The sequence below is a fragment of the Channa argus genome, chromosome 16, assembly GCF_033026475.1.
Source record: "Channa argus isolate prfri chromosome 16, Channa argus male v1.0, whole genome shotgun sequence".
Lineage (NCBI taxonomy): Eukaryota > Metazoa > Chordata > Actinopteri > Anabantiformes > Channidae > Channa > Channa argus.
Genome location: NC_090212.1, coordinates 19,774,939 through 19,791,234, shown reverse-complemented (window position 1 = coordinate 19,791,234; position 16,296 = coordinate 19,774,939). Strand labels below are relative to the sequence as shown.

Below are 16,296 nucleotides of genomic sequence, written 5' to 3'. Positions count from 1 at the left end.
AGACAGCACGTCTGTCAACAGCCTGATTGCAATAATAAGTCTTCTACCTTTTCAGGCACATAAACAACTTCCCGATATTAATAACTGCTGTGATTCATTGTGGGCTGCGGTCTGCAGCGCAGCCCAGCTGAGTGTTGTATGCATGAGTTGTGCTGAGAAGTTGGTGTGTGGCAAGGTTTTCAGCAGCCTAGTCCAAACATTTGTCAATTCATCTCACACTTCCTAATGAACCTGTGAGGCTTCGCCTTGTTGCTTCATTACCATATGAATCCAATTCACCGTTTCGTTGCTATACCTGGCGGACGTTGTGTTTATTCTTTGACGGATTTAACCCCTGGAAAAGACTGAGTTCACGTGAGAACTTTCACGCCAACTTAACGAGGCAGAAATGCCGTGAAAAGTTTACAATAAGTGTTTCTATGAAGGCTGGAGACTCCCATCAAATCTTTAAGTCTAAAAAAACTATTAAGACTTAAACTGATGATATAGAGCTATACTGCTTCCAGGTAAGTGCATGGCAACAACCTTAGATGCACAAGGCCCATGATGAAAAATCTAGTTGATAGTTTTTGTTGATAAATACAAAATACTTTTTTTTTTTCTCCGTTGTTTGGGAGATAATAAAGTTCTAATAGGACTGTGTTCTATGGTGTGTCCAGGCTTCTTGAGGCATTTAGAAAACCTTCAAGAACGTAAGTAAAATGCAGTCGACACTGAGTGACATCCACTTCCTGGGTGACTGAGAACCTCTACAGACATTTGTCAGCTCAGAAATTGAGCTGGTTGCTTAGGTTTATACTAATTGGCTTCACTCGCACTTTAATTACTATAGGCTAAAAAAAAAAAAAAAAAATCAGCTATCACAAGCTTTCCTAACAATTCTAAAAAAAAAAAAAAAATCTTAATCTCTTCATTTGCACAAATTTAGGTCACCTTTGTCAGAGGCACACACATAATGACAGGCGAGTGACACTCTTTGTCTGAGTCTGCCTCCGAGGGGATGTGATGCAATGCGGAGGCCGAAAACAACGCGAGCTGAAAATCAAAGAGGTCGGGGTGTTTGCTCAAGCAGGCCTCCCTGCCTCGCTGACAGACAGGGTGCTTCAGCGGAGGAGCGGTGGGAATAAGTGGTTGTGTCACTTACCCGGCCATCACTCACACGCACGTTGCAAAGTGGCCCTTTTGTTGATGTATTTGTGTGCACGTTTCAGGCCAATGGGAACAAGCTTTCAGCTGGTTGCCGACGTAAGCGTCTGTGTGTGTTGGATTTCCATTTTAGGACTCGAGCACAAATTATAGATAGAGATTAGAAAAACATCACATGCCTCAGGTCGCACAGGTTCGCTGGGCAAAACGTACCTGAAAACACGTGTTTCTACAGGTAAACCCGAGAACATCAAGTGTTACAACAAAAGTATATGAATATTTGTGCTCTCTGGAGGGTTGTTGTTATTGCTCAGCTGGGACAAGACAGCTGGCCTCCGTGCTATGCCATTACATCAGATCCCTTTATTACAGAGAATCCTAGCTGTAATGGAAATAACCTGTCGTCCTGGACCAGGTAGCTCGACAGGCCCATAAATCAAATCGGTGTTTGGGTGGCAACAGCGGCAGGCGGGGTTGGGGGGGTGGGGGTGGGGGTGGGGGGGGTTGGGGGGGTACAGAAGCGAAAAAGTAGGCTAAAGAGAGGGAGGGAGGTGTTTCCTGTGCTTGTTGACAGGCTCGAATGAGCAAACTGCCATTTCAGGGTGTGAGGCATAAATAGGTTTGCAGCCCCCAGTTTGGCCGAGGACCTTTAAAGATGCATGCGTAGCATTTTCCTTGTTGCTTTTTCTATGTCAAAACTTTCCTGAGTGCACAAACCCAATTTCTAGAGCTCCTCATTTTGCAGGTCAGATTTGTTTGTGTCTGCTCTGTCTGTTTTCCCCATGTGTTTATGTCGCGCACAATTCAGTCTGGGTTCACGCTTCAATCTGAGTCCGCTCGTGCTCAAATGGCTTACAAAGCTAGAAGCTCTTCAAACACAGTTGTGTGCATGCTCAAGCCTTCTGGCATCAATGTACCTCCATACATTTGTTCATCCTCTCCCGGGTTCTGTGTGGGTGGGGTTTATTTTGGCAGTGTGGGAGTGGGACGGAAGGCGTGTATGTGAAAAATCCCCTTCAGCTTGGAGTCAATCATGGAGCTTGTATTATCAGTGGCAGAGGCTGTGATTATCTGGCCACAATGACAACAGCAAAAGGCTGATGTTCATAAAGCATTTTGTCATGTTTTTATATTCACCATTCACCAAACTCAGCTGATGCTAATGACAATTATTTTATGAAAATAATTATGGGCATTAAAAAAAAAACAAAAAACAGTATCATAGACAAATTGAAACTTGGACCTAATGATGGTGCTGAAGCAAAGATCCAAATGTTTAAACAATTATTGAGATCAGCCTGGTCTAACGTGATCAACCAATAGAGCAAAAGACCATCACAAAAAGGCAAATAAAAAAAAAAAAGAAACTATTCTGCCGAGCACCACCCTGTTCTTTTCCATTGGCTGCTGCTGCAAACTACTCCTCAGTGGATTTCAGTCGTAATATTGCAATATATTTCAAAGCTATTCTCATGTTTAATTCACACGGTTGGGATTTTAGGGATTTGTGTTTATAAAGGGGTGAGACAACAAATCCTTCCACTGTTGCTTCCCAGGTCATGACTTTTTGTGTTTCTAATTGGGATCTTGCAAACTAAAGGAGGCGATTGTGTCTGTGCTTCATATTAATGAGCTCATGTGATCATTTAGTTGGATGTTAAATGGTTTGCAAGAACCACATCTACCAGGAATCTTCCTCTTTTTGTTTGCTTAACAAAGCCTCTAAACCTTGAGCAAGTTGTTTGTTTTGGGCTGTAAAAATGTTTCATACGAGCATTCGCTGATCTGCTCGCTCTGTGGCTGAGGTGCAGTTTAGGCTGCGACAGCGTGGTGACGTTCGGAGAAAGAGTTACGTGCTCATGTTAGTTTCTCAAAGGTTTATTTAACACCATCAGCAGCAAAAACATGGCCGACAGTAACTCGTTCCACACTGCGTGTATAAAATATTGTTAGTGTTGGCAGTGGCTTTCTCTGGTTGTGTGTACACAGTTAAATTTAATCCATCTGTGTGGATGATCGGGATATGAAGATGTTATGTTTGAGAAAAATCCAGATGGAAGCCACTTACAGAGCCGTAGTTATCGCTCTTATTAGCACAAACCACGGAGAAAAACACAGGCACAATGGCGCAATTGTTTGTCTGCGGCAGGGGAGGATCATTTTAAGTGCTTTTAATATTCCCATATATCTGTTACCAGCTTGGATTGCAGCCTTTTCCTCCTTTCCAGGAGGGCTTGTTTAGTGCCGAGCCCTGGGGGGAACAGGTGGATTATAGGTGCGTTCTCCACAAACCCACATGTACAGAGAGACAAAATTGCTGAACGGGTGGCATAGTTCAACTGTTCTAATTAACTCGCGGCAGTGGCTTCGCGTCCCCCGGCCTGCGTCATTTGCATAGCTCGGGAGTCGGAAAAGGGTGATTATGTTCCATCATGCCACCCATCAGTGTTTTCTTTGGGCACACAACGCTATGTGCACTTGGCAGGGGTGCCAGTCTCCGCATTCAACACAAAGCATTTTGTTTTAGTGCTAATTACACGGCAGGCAAAGGCAGATGGGCCTTGTTTCTTCCTCCTCTCTGCATGTGACAGTTATTGACAATTGGCCCCGTCTAGCCATAATACGCCGGAGGCAGAGGAATCATCCATTTCCAATGTAAACATGCAGGCAAAGCGGCTTTAAATGGGGCTGATTTTTTACCTTGACAACTGTAACTATGTTCAACAAATTAGTCCCAGGATCCCCGGGTGTTTACACTCCTTCAAATGAAAGAGATTGGCTTTCGTCTGACTGACAGTTAGGATCCTTCAAATTTGGTGTTTTGTTTTTATTGCAGCAGTTGTGAATGGCCACAGTGGATGAGATGCCACTCTGGGTCTGTGTGTGTGTGTGTGTGTGTGTGTGTGTTTGTGCATGAGTGTGTGTGACCGCCAGAGGGTGAAACTGTATTTACGATTCTTGGCATTTGTTTTAACCTGTATCATGTTCCAGATTCAATGCAGAATAAATCTCAGCAGTGGTGTCAGTTTAGCAGTTTTTCAAATTCTGATCTGACATTTTTCACATTGTGTGTTTGTGTGTGTGTGTTTGTGTCGAAGCCAGGATCAAAGATGTCTATTGACATCCAGGCTTTCCCTGTTGAGGGACTTTCTATCTTGTGTGAAAAGTGTTTGGAAGGGTCAGTGACTGTGAGCGACCCGTCGTACCTGTGTCTCGCTCCTCTGATTGTCCCGTGTCCGCATCCAACACTTAGTCACAGCAGCTTCAAAGGACGCAGCCGTCACACCCTGCACATCAAAGGGACGCTGTCAACATCCATGGCAGTCATGCTGTGCACAGAAGGAAAGGAACTCGTACATAAACACCCCTATAGATAGATGTATAGTTACATACGTGTTGTCCCGAACGGATGAGGTGCGTCCTCAGCAATGTGGCACATTGACATTTTCCCAGTAAGCCTGACAATTGAACCAACAACTGTCACCGGGTGTTACCTGGAGGCCCCATCAATTTATTAACGTGACTCATTACTTTAGGAAACTAGGAAACTAGACAACGGCTTATTATCATTTGCCGGACAAATGACCTGCAGCTTACGGCCGTTGTTATCAACGCATTCAAATCCAAACTTGCTGAGCTCTCGTCCCTTTGCGTCTGTGCAAACCTCTCTACTTGAATTACAAATTGTTAAATTTATCGGATTCAAATAAAAAAAAATATACACAACTAAATACGTTTACAAATCTAAATGTCCGTCACTTTTTAGTGTCCCTTGGAAACATTGCTAGGAAAATTGCCTACAACGGTTCCATGGGACATTAAAAAGTGACGGTAAACTGTAAAAGGGATTTGTAAATGTACTTTTCAGCCCTGCCTGGCTGTTATAACCCCCATTCACTGGGGGATTAATCAGCCCACACTTATGGTTCAGTAGGTAAAGTGTCATCCAGTCATGATGTAGAAAGGTGACATGACTTGGGTTCAGTCTAGCTGAGATGTTTCAGCTTGCTCTTCTGAGCATTTGTGGCTTTTGTGACCTGTCAAATCTGTCCCAATTTTTTTTTAAAGAGTTCTTGGGGGGGGTACTGAGGAGGATGATGAGGAAGGAGACAGAAAGAGAGTCTGAGAAAAGAAACAGTGGCTTGATGTACAGCTGCCTCAATTACAGCACTGACAGCTTGCAGTATAGATTCATCTTCTTTAGCACTGACAGCTGCTTAAAGCCCCTCACTGCCCCCAGGCTGAGGTGCACACATGCACACCCAAACACCGCCGCGGTGTCAGACTGTCAGAGGAGCACCGCGAGCGGCTGTCGCCCTCGCGCTCTTCTCCCTTTGCTCTCAGGAGTTTGGAAGTTGCTAACATGAGCTGGAGCACAGGTGGTCCAATATTCTGCCAACGTGATCTGAATGCGAATCTGCGTAAATTACAGCGTCTGAAAACCTCACTTTCACGACATGTCGAGACGAGGCCCGCGGTCGCAGATCTTCTCTCTCTCTGTTTTTTTTTTCTTTTCCCCTCCTGCTCTGTAGCACTGTTCCTGTCTTTTTCCTTTAACCCCTCCCTAGTGTTGTTGTGTTTGCTTTCTTCTGAAACGCTCTTTCTTTAGGATTCTCCTCTTCGCACAAGCACAAAAAGGCCTGCTTTGTTTTGATGCTAACAATTTGGTATTAAACGCAGAACACAGGCCCACAGGTCACGGCACGGGTCAAATTTGAGGATATGATTCCCTTCTAAAAATATTGCTGACGTATTATTTTGTTTTATTCAAGCCTGCACGGTGCACAGTGGAATGAAGCCGCTGCACAACAACACACAACCACAAAAGCTCCCCACAGCTGAACTAAACAGAAGTTATATGATATAATATGTTAATTGTAATGAATCTATATTTCAATATATAAAGTTATTTTGTAGAAAGAGCAGAACACATTTTTCTTTACTTTACTACCAAACGATTTATATTTTTTCTCTGCTTAATTGCACACAATTGTATTGTATTTTAGGTTTCATAGCAAATCACACCATTGGATGAGTAATTCAAAGTTGGAATGGAAATTCTTTACACAAGGGCAACATAAAAAAAAATAGGTCTATAAATAATTAAGCTGCTGTAATAGCAATAATTTAAACCTGGCAAAATCATCCTCAGTCCTATGTCTTCACCCTGTTTCCAAGTTCAATGAGTGTAGTTCAATGGAGCAAATAAAACACAAAATGATGAATGTTAATATGCTTGTTTTACTTCTACAAGTATTTATTAGTTCGCCCTTGTTTACATTTTTGAATAAGGGGGGGAAGCGTGTACAGATGTATTCATGCCTTCTTAAGTTTCTTATTCTGTTTCCCAAGTCAGAGTCCACAACTGAAGAAGCGCAGTTGTGTGTTTAGGGATTAATTTTTACTCCCTCGTGGTAATTACAGGTCCATGTTTTTGTATTCTCCTCATGAATGTGGTCTGAGCCACGTTTTCTGTGTGGGAATGGGAGCAGGCAGTCTTCAGGCTCGTGGAACTGTCGCACTTTCTCAGCCTCGCTCTCTGGGTGTACAAACAAAGCGAGCGCCGTGCGCAGACGGGGACAAAAGGCAGGCTTATGAGTGAGGCGAGGAGGAGTCAGGTGGATCAAGGAGTGATGTGGGAAAGGTGGAATCTCCCGACGATCCTCCTGGGACCACCACCAGGAAGAGAGATGTCAGATTTACAGGATTCCGATTCTCCTGGGAAACACGGACGCTTTGACGCACTCCCATGCAACACACACTTTCCTATTATACAGGTTTAGTGGGAAAGCAGAGCGGCTGATGCTAAATGCTTTTAGACATTCTTTCATTCTTGAGAAAACAATCTGTTGGCTTTCACACACAGGCATATTCAAACTTGTACAGTCGCACATGTCCTCGAACATCTTTCTGGAATAGGTGACATGCTGAAGGCATATGATTATGCAAATACACAGTAATGCACAGTCACACACGGTGATTAGAAATATCAAATGACAGGATTGAGCTTCTGATGGGAAATGTCCACAAACACAGTCACACATGCACACAGACGTACGCAGCCTCGGATATTGTGTAACTAACATGCGAAATTATGAACTTTTTTGAAAAGGTACTGGAACTTATTGTTGCCTGTAGCACTTAAAAAGGCGTAGATGCTACATTTGGATTTTGTAAGGGGGCAACATCAAAAGTTCTAAAAGCCACATTGACCTTTTTATGCAGTATCAACTCATTACCTAAAGATTTATCATCATCATGCCCTTAAAGTGCCTATTATGCCGATTAAAAGCACCATAATTACTTTTTATGAGAGCAAAAATCATAAACCCCTTTCAGAAAGCGTCTGTATTTTCCCCACTGAAAATATAGGCTGTCATGTTTTTGCAGAAGGCTTTGTGAGAAATATGAGCAGGAGCTGCAGCTTGTGAGGATGGCAGCTTTATGGGACCCCAGGCTGCAGTAAGAAGAGAGATTAGGGAGATTATAGTTAAAGAGCATCTCGTCCTGTGGAACCCCTTCTAAACACCAGCTCCCATCAGATGGGCCTGGACTCATGGAGGAAACAGCAGAGATTAGACCCGTTTAACAGTAATCCCGCTCTCCTGGAGCGATGCCATCGCGGAGCAGAAGACCACCACTCGACTGGGGAGACAAAGAGAGGCGTGGAGAGAGACGGACAGAGGTGAGGAGTCAGTGTTTCTAATAAGATTACAACCTTTACGACAGTTTATTAAGATTTAAACTCTCGTGTCTCTTTTGTGAATAAGGTTCATTTCAACCGGCGCTGAAGGTTTTTACCTTGTTTTGTGGGACATTTCATGTATTGACATGTAATGGTTGTTAGCAAACGTGAAATATCCTCATATCATCGCTTTGCTTCGCTTCAAAATGACAGAGCCCGTAGTTTGCTGTCCTCAAAGTGACAAACAAATAGAGCAGACGTGCCCTTTAAGGTTTCTGCAAAGTAGAACAGTGTCCCCTTAAAGCAGGATTCATGTCGGCTGTGGGTGGTGGTGCAAACCCTTGTGCTCACTGGATTCACGTCATCGTAGCTACTGCAGCACTGGATCCACTTTCAGGCCTGGTGTGTGCCAACAATAGAAAAGGCCAGCGTGGCGAACACGGTCGGCGTCACTGTTGATACAATTTAGTTTTAATGTCATTCATCTTCTGACGTACCATTACCCTGAAGTTGTTTTCCCAAACTCAGGCCCAATTTCTGTGTGTATATGAAGTCGTAAAGCGTCACGTGGAGCGTCCAATTGTAACACCAAAAGGACGGTTGGCAAAAGGACATAACAAGCGTCCCAACAATTTGATGCCTTAGGGACCATCGCTCTCTGACACTGTGGGATGTGGAATGTGTATAAAAGGCAGCGGAACTCACACGTTCAGACATTTACATACCGAGGCTTTTTTCTACTTCTACGCTCGCCTCCCATGTGGTGATGGAGACTAGGCCACAGCGCCACCTGCGGTGTCGGAAAGCAACAGATGAGACGGTGATCGCTCTCTAGATCTTTACCAACAAGCGTGAGACAATGTGTCCTCAGAGGGGCCCTCAGAGTAGATCAGATGTGATAAAGGGGTGTAGCCCTTACGCATCATGCACCATTGTTCTCTGCTGAACGGGGCCCCTAGAATGTGCCTTGCCCCTGTCCCTTAGACAGCCTGAGTACTCCTCTGGTGTTACCGTAGGTATTGTTGCCTTCCCCCTTAGTGATGGTGAGGATTTTTGCTGTATGTTTCGGATTTCTGCCCTTCAGCACATCGGCTAACAGTTTTTGCTCGTGTGTGATTAAAAAAGAAAACTGGACAGCTGCAGTACAACATGTGGAGGCGGTGGCTCCACTGGTAGAGCTGCCATCCACGAACCACGGGCCCCATGTCAAAGTTTCCTTTGGGCAGAACGCTGACAACCTAAGTTGCTGCTGATGTGGGCCCCATACGTGTGGATCAGCATCTGCTAAATTAAAATTGTAGAAAAAGCCCACTGTGCTGTGTTGTTAATTTACTGGTACTTTCACACCCTGTTTAACCACCACAGTATTTGCATCTAGACGTAAAATCAGGCCTGGCTCCTAAAAAAACCATGAACAATTGTTTTCGTGAGTCTTTTAGTTGTTTTCTTCAGGCCCATCACTTAGTTTGGAAGGTTTTTTGTTTTCTTTTGTTGTAGTTCTGGTGGTGCATGCGTTCCGATCATGAGCAGAGCCAGACGGACTGACAGACCTGCTGACTCAGTGTCTGAGAATGAAGCAGAGGTGGAAGGAGTGAGCGAGGGAGGAGAGACACAGAGTCGAGCAAAAGAGAGAGCGAGTGAGAGAGACTGATGAAACTTTTAGAAAAGATAAAGAGGAAAATGACTCTTAGCACACCTCTGATAACTGGTTCCCTGCCAGACCACACACAAGGAAGAACAGATATGGATTTCCACACACACACACACACACACACACACACACACACACACACACACAGTATGCCTGGCTGGGTGGGCTTGGTTGCTCCAGGCGGCAATTGTTAGCTTGTTAGAAAAGTTGTAATTCATCTCCATAGCAACAACAATTGAAAGTTGAACAGTAATTACAAGGACTAGCAATCAATACCCACAGTTCATCAAGTGCCATAACTGGAAATGTATAAAACACATACTGTGAGGTTTAAATCCAGCACTTGAAGAATTGGATTTAAATGTTGTTTTGCGAATGCAGATGCTTCATACTCTGCTTTAAAGACAATGATTCTTTAGCTGAATTAACTCCACATCATCTGGGAGGAATACAGATGTTTTTGTCAGTTTTAACCTATAATTTCTGCCTATTATGTTCTTCCTAGCTTGTAATTGTGGGTCGATGAGTCATGACTAAACATGGCGAGGAGCAGGAAGATGTTATAAAAGATCCTGGTCACCAGCAGGTCAAACCCCCAGAGGTGGGGGGTGGGGGGTAGTTGTTCAGTGTGATCAGGACCCATTTGACATGATGAGACCGTTGTTTATGCACAGCTGATGACTGTTTACCGTCATTTAATTTACTGTAACTGCCATAAAGCTTTCAGCAAAACACTCCCTATTCCAGTCAGCTGGTAAATGTTGAGCATTTGTTCACTTGGATGAGCGTGTTTGATTTGTCTGAAATGTTCACTTTTTCCAGGTGTCTAACGTTTGTCCCCTGCAGAGGGCGCTGCAGGGCTGGAATTCGGAAGGTTCCCACTTGTCTGCGTTTCAGGGGACACACACACGGTGGAAAGGTAAGATTTGATTACATTTCCAAAAATGTTCTTCTTCTGATTTTCTAAAAACTTTGTAATTTTTCTATATGTATCCTGTACCGACACATATACTTGTGTTTATGTAACTCTTTATAATCACGCAACTGCAAGTGGAGCCTGTCCCAGCTCCATGGATGTCTGTCTGTGTATGTCCCCGACGCACACAGACAGACAACCATTCTCACCTACGGGGAATTTAGAGTCACCAATTGACTTAACACCGTGGCCCAGAATTAAATCTAAAGCAGCTACAATACCGAAAAATTTCCTCTATTTGCCTTTGATTAATGACAAATTATGTTGTTGTTTTTTAAAAAAAAAAGACTTTGTAGCAAATAACAATATGTGACACAGGATGTTGTTTTGATGCACAACAGAAGAACCAAATGTATAAAGTCAGTTTTAAATTTAGTTTTGTGGACATGACAAAAGATTGTTCATAGTGAACCACATTTTATTACACTGACATAGCTTCTCCATCACGATTATAGTGTTTTTCTTTCGTTTTTACATGATCATTATAATCAACATCGGTGTATAAGGAAGCAGCATCTTGGGCCATTTTTTTTTTTTTCCTCTTAAATTTACAGCAGGGTTGTGATAAAACATGACATGAGACATGAGGCTGTTTTCCAATTATGGATAGTCTGAAGATACAGAGGCTAAAAGCTCCCAGTCAGGAGCACTTTGGCTGGAAAACTTTGTCCTTGTGGACATGCAACCTTTTGATTATGGGATGGTGTCCAAACCCACCAAGCGCCTCTGCTGCACGCGTGACAACACAGGAATGATTAGTGCATGAACTTGGAGGCGAAGGCATGTGGAGGAGAGCTGTTGAGTTAAAGCTAGTGTGGAAAATCAGCCCTCAAACATGTTGTTTAGTGTGAGCATTATATATATATATTTATATATTTACAGTTATTCTTTGCTAATGTGCGCTGTGCAGTTACAACATGTCCAGTGCTGTGTATTATTCTCAAAGCAAAGAAACACAGAGGCTCATTCATGACGTTTATTGAAAATCACTGGAATGAAAAAAGAAATCAATAACTGGTTGACAGGCCGTTCAGTATGAACCGATTGCAAGGTGCATGAGATAACGTTAGAACATTTCCTTTGATCAGATATTTTGCTTCTAACAGACTCTCTTCCCCTGTACCTCCACCCTATAATAATCCGCAAAACAGAAATGTTCCCAGACCGAGGGCAATATTTCTTTACATGTTCACAGCAGGATAATTCTGTCCAAACGCCAGCCAGCAGCGAGTTTCGCTTTGAACAAACATTTCTCAGAGCTGCTCTGGAAGCAGAAATAAATGCATGGGTTGAGATCTGTGCAAAGGAGCACAGTTTGTCCTGACAAGTAGCATCAGATTGATGCCAAGTGAGAAGACAGAGGGTAAAGACAGGTGGAAATATTAAATCAAGACAAAGTGGCAATTGTTCATCGCACTACAATTATAGTCTTAAGCCGTGAGAGCATTTACGCTCTGCATAAAACCCACTGCCAAATGACATGAACCTGAACAATGCATTGAGAAAGAGACATGTTTGCATTTGTGCTTCAGCTGAGATGGGAGATTTGTGCACAGCATTGTCTCTCACACACAGCAATAATAACATACAAAATGCTAAGTGTGCATTCGCATATTAGCATCAAGTCTGGAAAAGTATTGTGTCTGAGTCTCAGTGGTCCTCAGTGGAAGGTAGGTTTAGGAAGATGGTGTTTATACGTATATTACCGACCTCTGGTCAATTCTCTAATGAAGTCCGGTGGTGGTGGTGATGTCTGCTTCTGTCCTTTGTCACACAGTGTTGCTTAACTTGCAGTACACTGTCTCTGTTCAGGTACTGCTCCCTCTGCAGTGATCGAAAATGTGCTAAAATGAATAAACAGACTGACTGGACGGCAACAGCATAGCAAGAAAGAACCCTGGGCCTCAGGAAAACTGGGTGTGCCACAGCTAGTTTCTTTATATACATCACCGAGTGGATGACTGAAGCGAAAACCAGCAGAAGGTTTTAATGTTGTGGTTGATCGGTGTGAAAACACCCACGTCTGTATCTGAAACAGCATCACTCCGCTGGCTCTTTATGAAGAAGAGCAAACAGATGCACAGAAAAAAAAGCAGGAATGCTGTGAGGAATGTAATATCACAAACGGAGAGAGTGAAATTACAACACAACAGATGTCATAATCACCCGAGCACCCCACGTCTCTCTCGCTCGCTCTCTCTTATCGCTCCAGCAGCTCTTTTTGTGCCAGAACAGATCCAGGAATGATTTACACGAGGGAGCACACAATTATAGCAATGAGCAAAACTAAGACAGTTAAGATTAAAAGACGTTGTCCAGGACGCCTACATTAGCCTACAATTCTGTCCAGCCTCAATTTTAAAAAGGCCTGAGTCAAACTTGAAAGACCACAATTTGTATATTTTTTAAAGTCACAACAACTTTGAACAAAACATGTTTATAAATGAGCTATAATTAAAGTTGAATCGTGCATCTGTTGCCTCTTCGTTTGTGCCGTAGCTTTTTCCTTCGCATGCATGTTACAAATTTGTAACTACTCATAGGAATTGTTTCCTTCTGCAGCGTGTTTTTTTTAAAAGTGAGCATCTGACAATTAATTTTATTTGCACAACATATAGTGCAGTAATCAAGCTCGTCAGTCACTGGATGGTTTCTTTTGTGTGTACTTTGATTTGTGCTTCCCTGTGTTATTTACAGAAGACGATACTGTCTTCTTCCTGTGTGTTGGGTTTAGGCTTCAGCGACCGGCAATATTATTAAAGCAGATATTTTACTTAATTAATTCCACTTTATTTATATAGCGCCAATTCACAACAAAGTCATGTCAAGCTCGGGACTGCACAGATGTGGACGGAAAACCCAACAAATCCCCCTTGAGCAAGTGCGTAAGTCTAAAAACATGCTTTGTTTTTTTTTATCTGATCTAAAGTTGAAGGTAGAAACATCCACACATTACAGAGTGTCAGGGAGCATGTTTATTGCTTTCCTGTTGTTCGTTCCAGGAAACAGGAAACAGGAGGATTCTCAGACTCCCACTTGTGCCTTGCACCACCATCGACTTGATTTATGGGTTCTCCGCTCAAAGTGGAAGCCTTAAAACCCCCCCAGTTGTTGTTTTTTGGTTAGTTAAACCAGCATCATGGTGTCAGAGAAAGAAGTGCTCGTGGCTGCTGCTGTTTTCGTCGTTGCCCTCATTTCACAGAGTGAGTTTGTGCATTGAGATTTAGCTTCTCAGTCACTTATTGATCCGTTGCTTTTGATTTTCCTTGTATTATTTTTACACTATTACTAGCATCATCTTTGGCTGCAAATGCAAACTGCATGTTTCCTACTTTGTTATTGGCTCAATATTGAATAGTTTTAACTAAGTTTGATTTTATTTCCTTCACACGAAATGTTTAAATTCCCTAACGTGAAAAGTCTTGCTAGATAAATCCTCTAATCCTCTTTATGTTTACGTCACTGTGGGGACTGTTCAACCACAAATGTTCACACAGGTTATACTGAAGGTTGTGTGAGTGTGAGCGTGTGTTTTGATCATTTCAGGTGAGGGTATAGTTGGTGGCAATGAGGCAGCGCCGCACTCTCGGCCCTACATGGCCTCCATCCAGGTACCTGAGGGAGACGCTCTGAAACACGAATGCGGAGGCTTTGTGGTTGCAGATCAGTGGGTGATGACTGCAGTACACTGTCTGCCAAACGGGTGAGAGAACCTTCTTCCACACATGATGGATGGAGTTTATTGCACGATTAGGTCAAATCTGGGGGGATTGGCTTCGAAAGGACAGCTTTTTTTGTTTTTTAATGCCAAAAACTGATAAAGCTTTTGTCCTGTTTTCATAAACGAGTTTGTTAAATAACTAAATTATTTTTATTATTATTTATTAAGTGCCTCACGCAGTACAAATCATGACAGTTCTATCATTGTTCTTCATTGTATGTTCGCTTTTTGTGATTGTACACTGTTGCCCATAAAGTTGAAATCAATTTATTTTCAGATCCATTCCTCTTTTTTGCCAAGGTTAACTGTGGTTTAATTTTCACGGTGGTGTGTTGGGAAGAGATTGATCAATGAAAAATAATAAATTTTTTGTTGATGTATTTGTTTAATAGAAAAAATAACCACGCAATCACGTTCAGTAATGACGTTTTGAGGATTTCTTTTTGTCAACGTTGAACATTTTTGTGCTCCGCTTACAGGTCAAATGGAAGGAAAGTTGTGCTGGGTGTGCATTCTCTCAGCGAGCCTGAGGAAACAAAGCAAACCTTTGACATCTTGGAACTGCACACCCACCCAGAGTTCAGCGCGTCAAATTATGACAATGATATCGCTTTGATTAAAGTAAACATATATTTTGCCAACATGTCACTGAAAACAAACATATAAACCACTAACAGAGTTAAATTATCGTGTTGTCATTACTTTTGCAGTTGGACCGTCCGTTTATCACATCTGAAGCCGTCAAAGCAGTGGAATTCCTGCGAGCAGGTGGCACAAACCCAGACACCAACGCAGAGGTCGAAACCGCCGGCTGGGGATCCCTCGACAACCTGGGGACCAGACCAGACAAGCTGAAAGAGGTGGTCATCGAGGTGGTCAGTTCAGCTCGGTGCAGACGCAGTGACTACTTTGGCAAGAAGTTCACCAGTAACATGATTTGTGCACACAAAGTGTGCCCGGACCCCTGCACTCAGCCAGATAAGACACAAGACAGTTGTGATGTGAGTAAGTCTTAGGATTTCCTGTCCTGCTGATTGAATGCTTGTGAGTGTTGAAGAGATGAAAATGAGCCGTGAGTTTTGTCTGTTATCCAGCTGTAAATACAAACGTGCAGGAGTGACCCTTTTTCCTGGTGTGAAAATATGCACCTCTATGTAAACATGACACCTGCTAAGCATCGGGATACTAACACTCATTTATAAGATGCTACCATAACCTCACTGTTATGGGAGACCTGGCTTACAGCACTGTGAATTCAATTCATGTGATATGTAGTGTAGGTGTGTAAAGCTGTTGTCGTTTCCTGTTTAAGACTATGCTCGTCTTTTCGTTGTCTCTCAGGGTGACTCCGGAGGTCCTCTGCTCTACAATGGCACTGTGGTGGGCATCACGTCCAATGGGGGAAAGAAGTGTGGCCAAATTAAAAAGCCTGGAATTTACACTATCATCTCCCACTACACTGAGTGGATTGACAGCATCATGGGCCTGCAGCCTGACCCAACATCAGACAGCAGTGGTTAAATAAATGAGGGCAGACATTACAGTTATTAGCAGCACGTTACAGCAGCAGCCAGATTTTCACCACAGCTTCTGCTTTGTTAGTGATCCTGCTCCATGAATATGACGCTTGTGTGTTTATATGTAGGACTGAAGTGTTTCTTTATCATTTGTGACTCTTGCATGACTATAGAGATAAATCTCTAATATAGCAATTAACCAGAATAATATATATTTCACATTAAATTTGCTTCATAAAGGAAACAATACAGTTTATCACGTCCATGTGTCTGTCTTGACTTGTCTGTATCATGTACAATAAACATTAAAGGCTGAGATGTGCAAAGTGTTCAAGACAATTATAAATACATAAATGACCACTCATTGTTAAATTAGGGCAAATAAAGGCATTGTAACAGACAAAGCCATAGATTGAGCACAAATAATTTAAGAGTTACACAATAACTGAAACTAAGAGCAATCATGTGCTTTCATGCAGCTCGATCAGTTTTATGGCATGTGTCCATCTGAAGGATGCTGTTCAACGATGTAACAGTTATCAGATCAAGATATCAACGTACGAATCTCATGAACCCGTCAGAAAAATCCTCATTCCAAAC

The 16,296-nt window shown here is 42.7% G+C and overlaps 1 protein-coding gene across 1 annotated transcript; it reads left to right on the top strand.

The window, feature by feature from the left end:
• The first annotated feature begins 13,505 nt into the window (after positions 1-13,505).
• On the top strand, positions 13,506-16,025 carry cfd (complement factor D (adipsin)). Its single transcript, XM_067479151.1, has 5 exons — positions 13,506-13,661; positions 14,005-14,161; positions 14,659-14,800; positions 14,890-15,180; positions 15,521-16,025. The coding sequence occupies exons 1-5, from the start codon at positions 13,598-13,600 to the stop codon at positions 15,698-15,700; spliced, it is 834 nt and encodes a 277-aa protein (XP_067335252.1). The 5' UTR covers positions 13,506-13,597; the 3' UTR covers positions 15,701-16,025.
• Positions 16,026-16,296: the final 271 nt, after the last annotated feature.

Bases quoted from the DNA above. Each gene is read 5' to 3' on its own strand.
- cfd (XM_067479151.1), top strand. From the start codon at position 13,598: ATGGTGTCAGAGAAAGAAGTGCTCGTGGCTGCTGCTGTTTTCGTCGTT. The intron at 14,162-14,658 runs GTGAGAGAACCT...CTCCGCTTACAG, and splicing joins GTACACTGTCTGCCAAACGG to GTCAAATGGAAGGAAAGTTG. The intron at 15,181-15,520 runs GTGAGTAAGTCT...GTTGTCTCTCAG, and splicing joins AGACACAAGACAGTTGTGAT to GGTGACTCCGGAGGTCCTCT.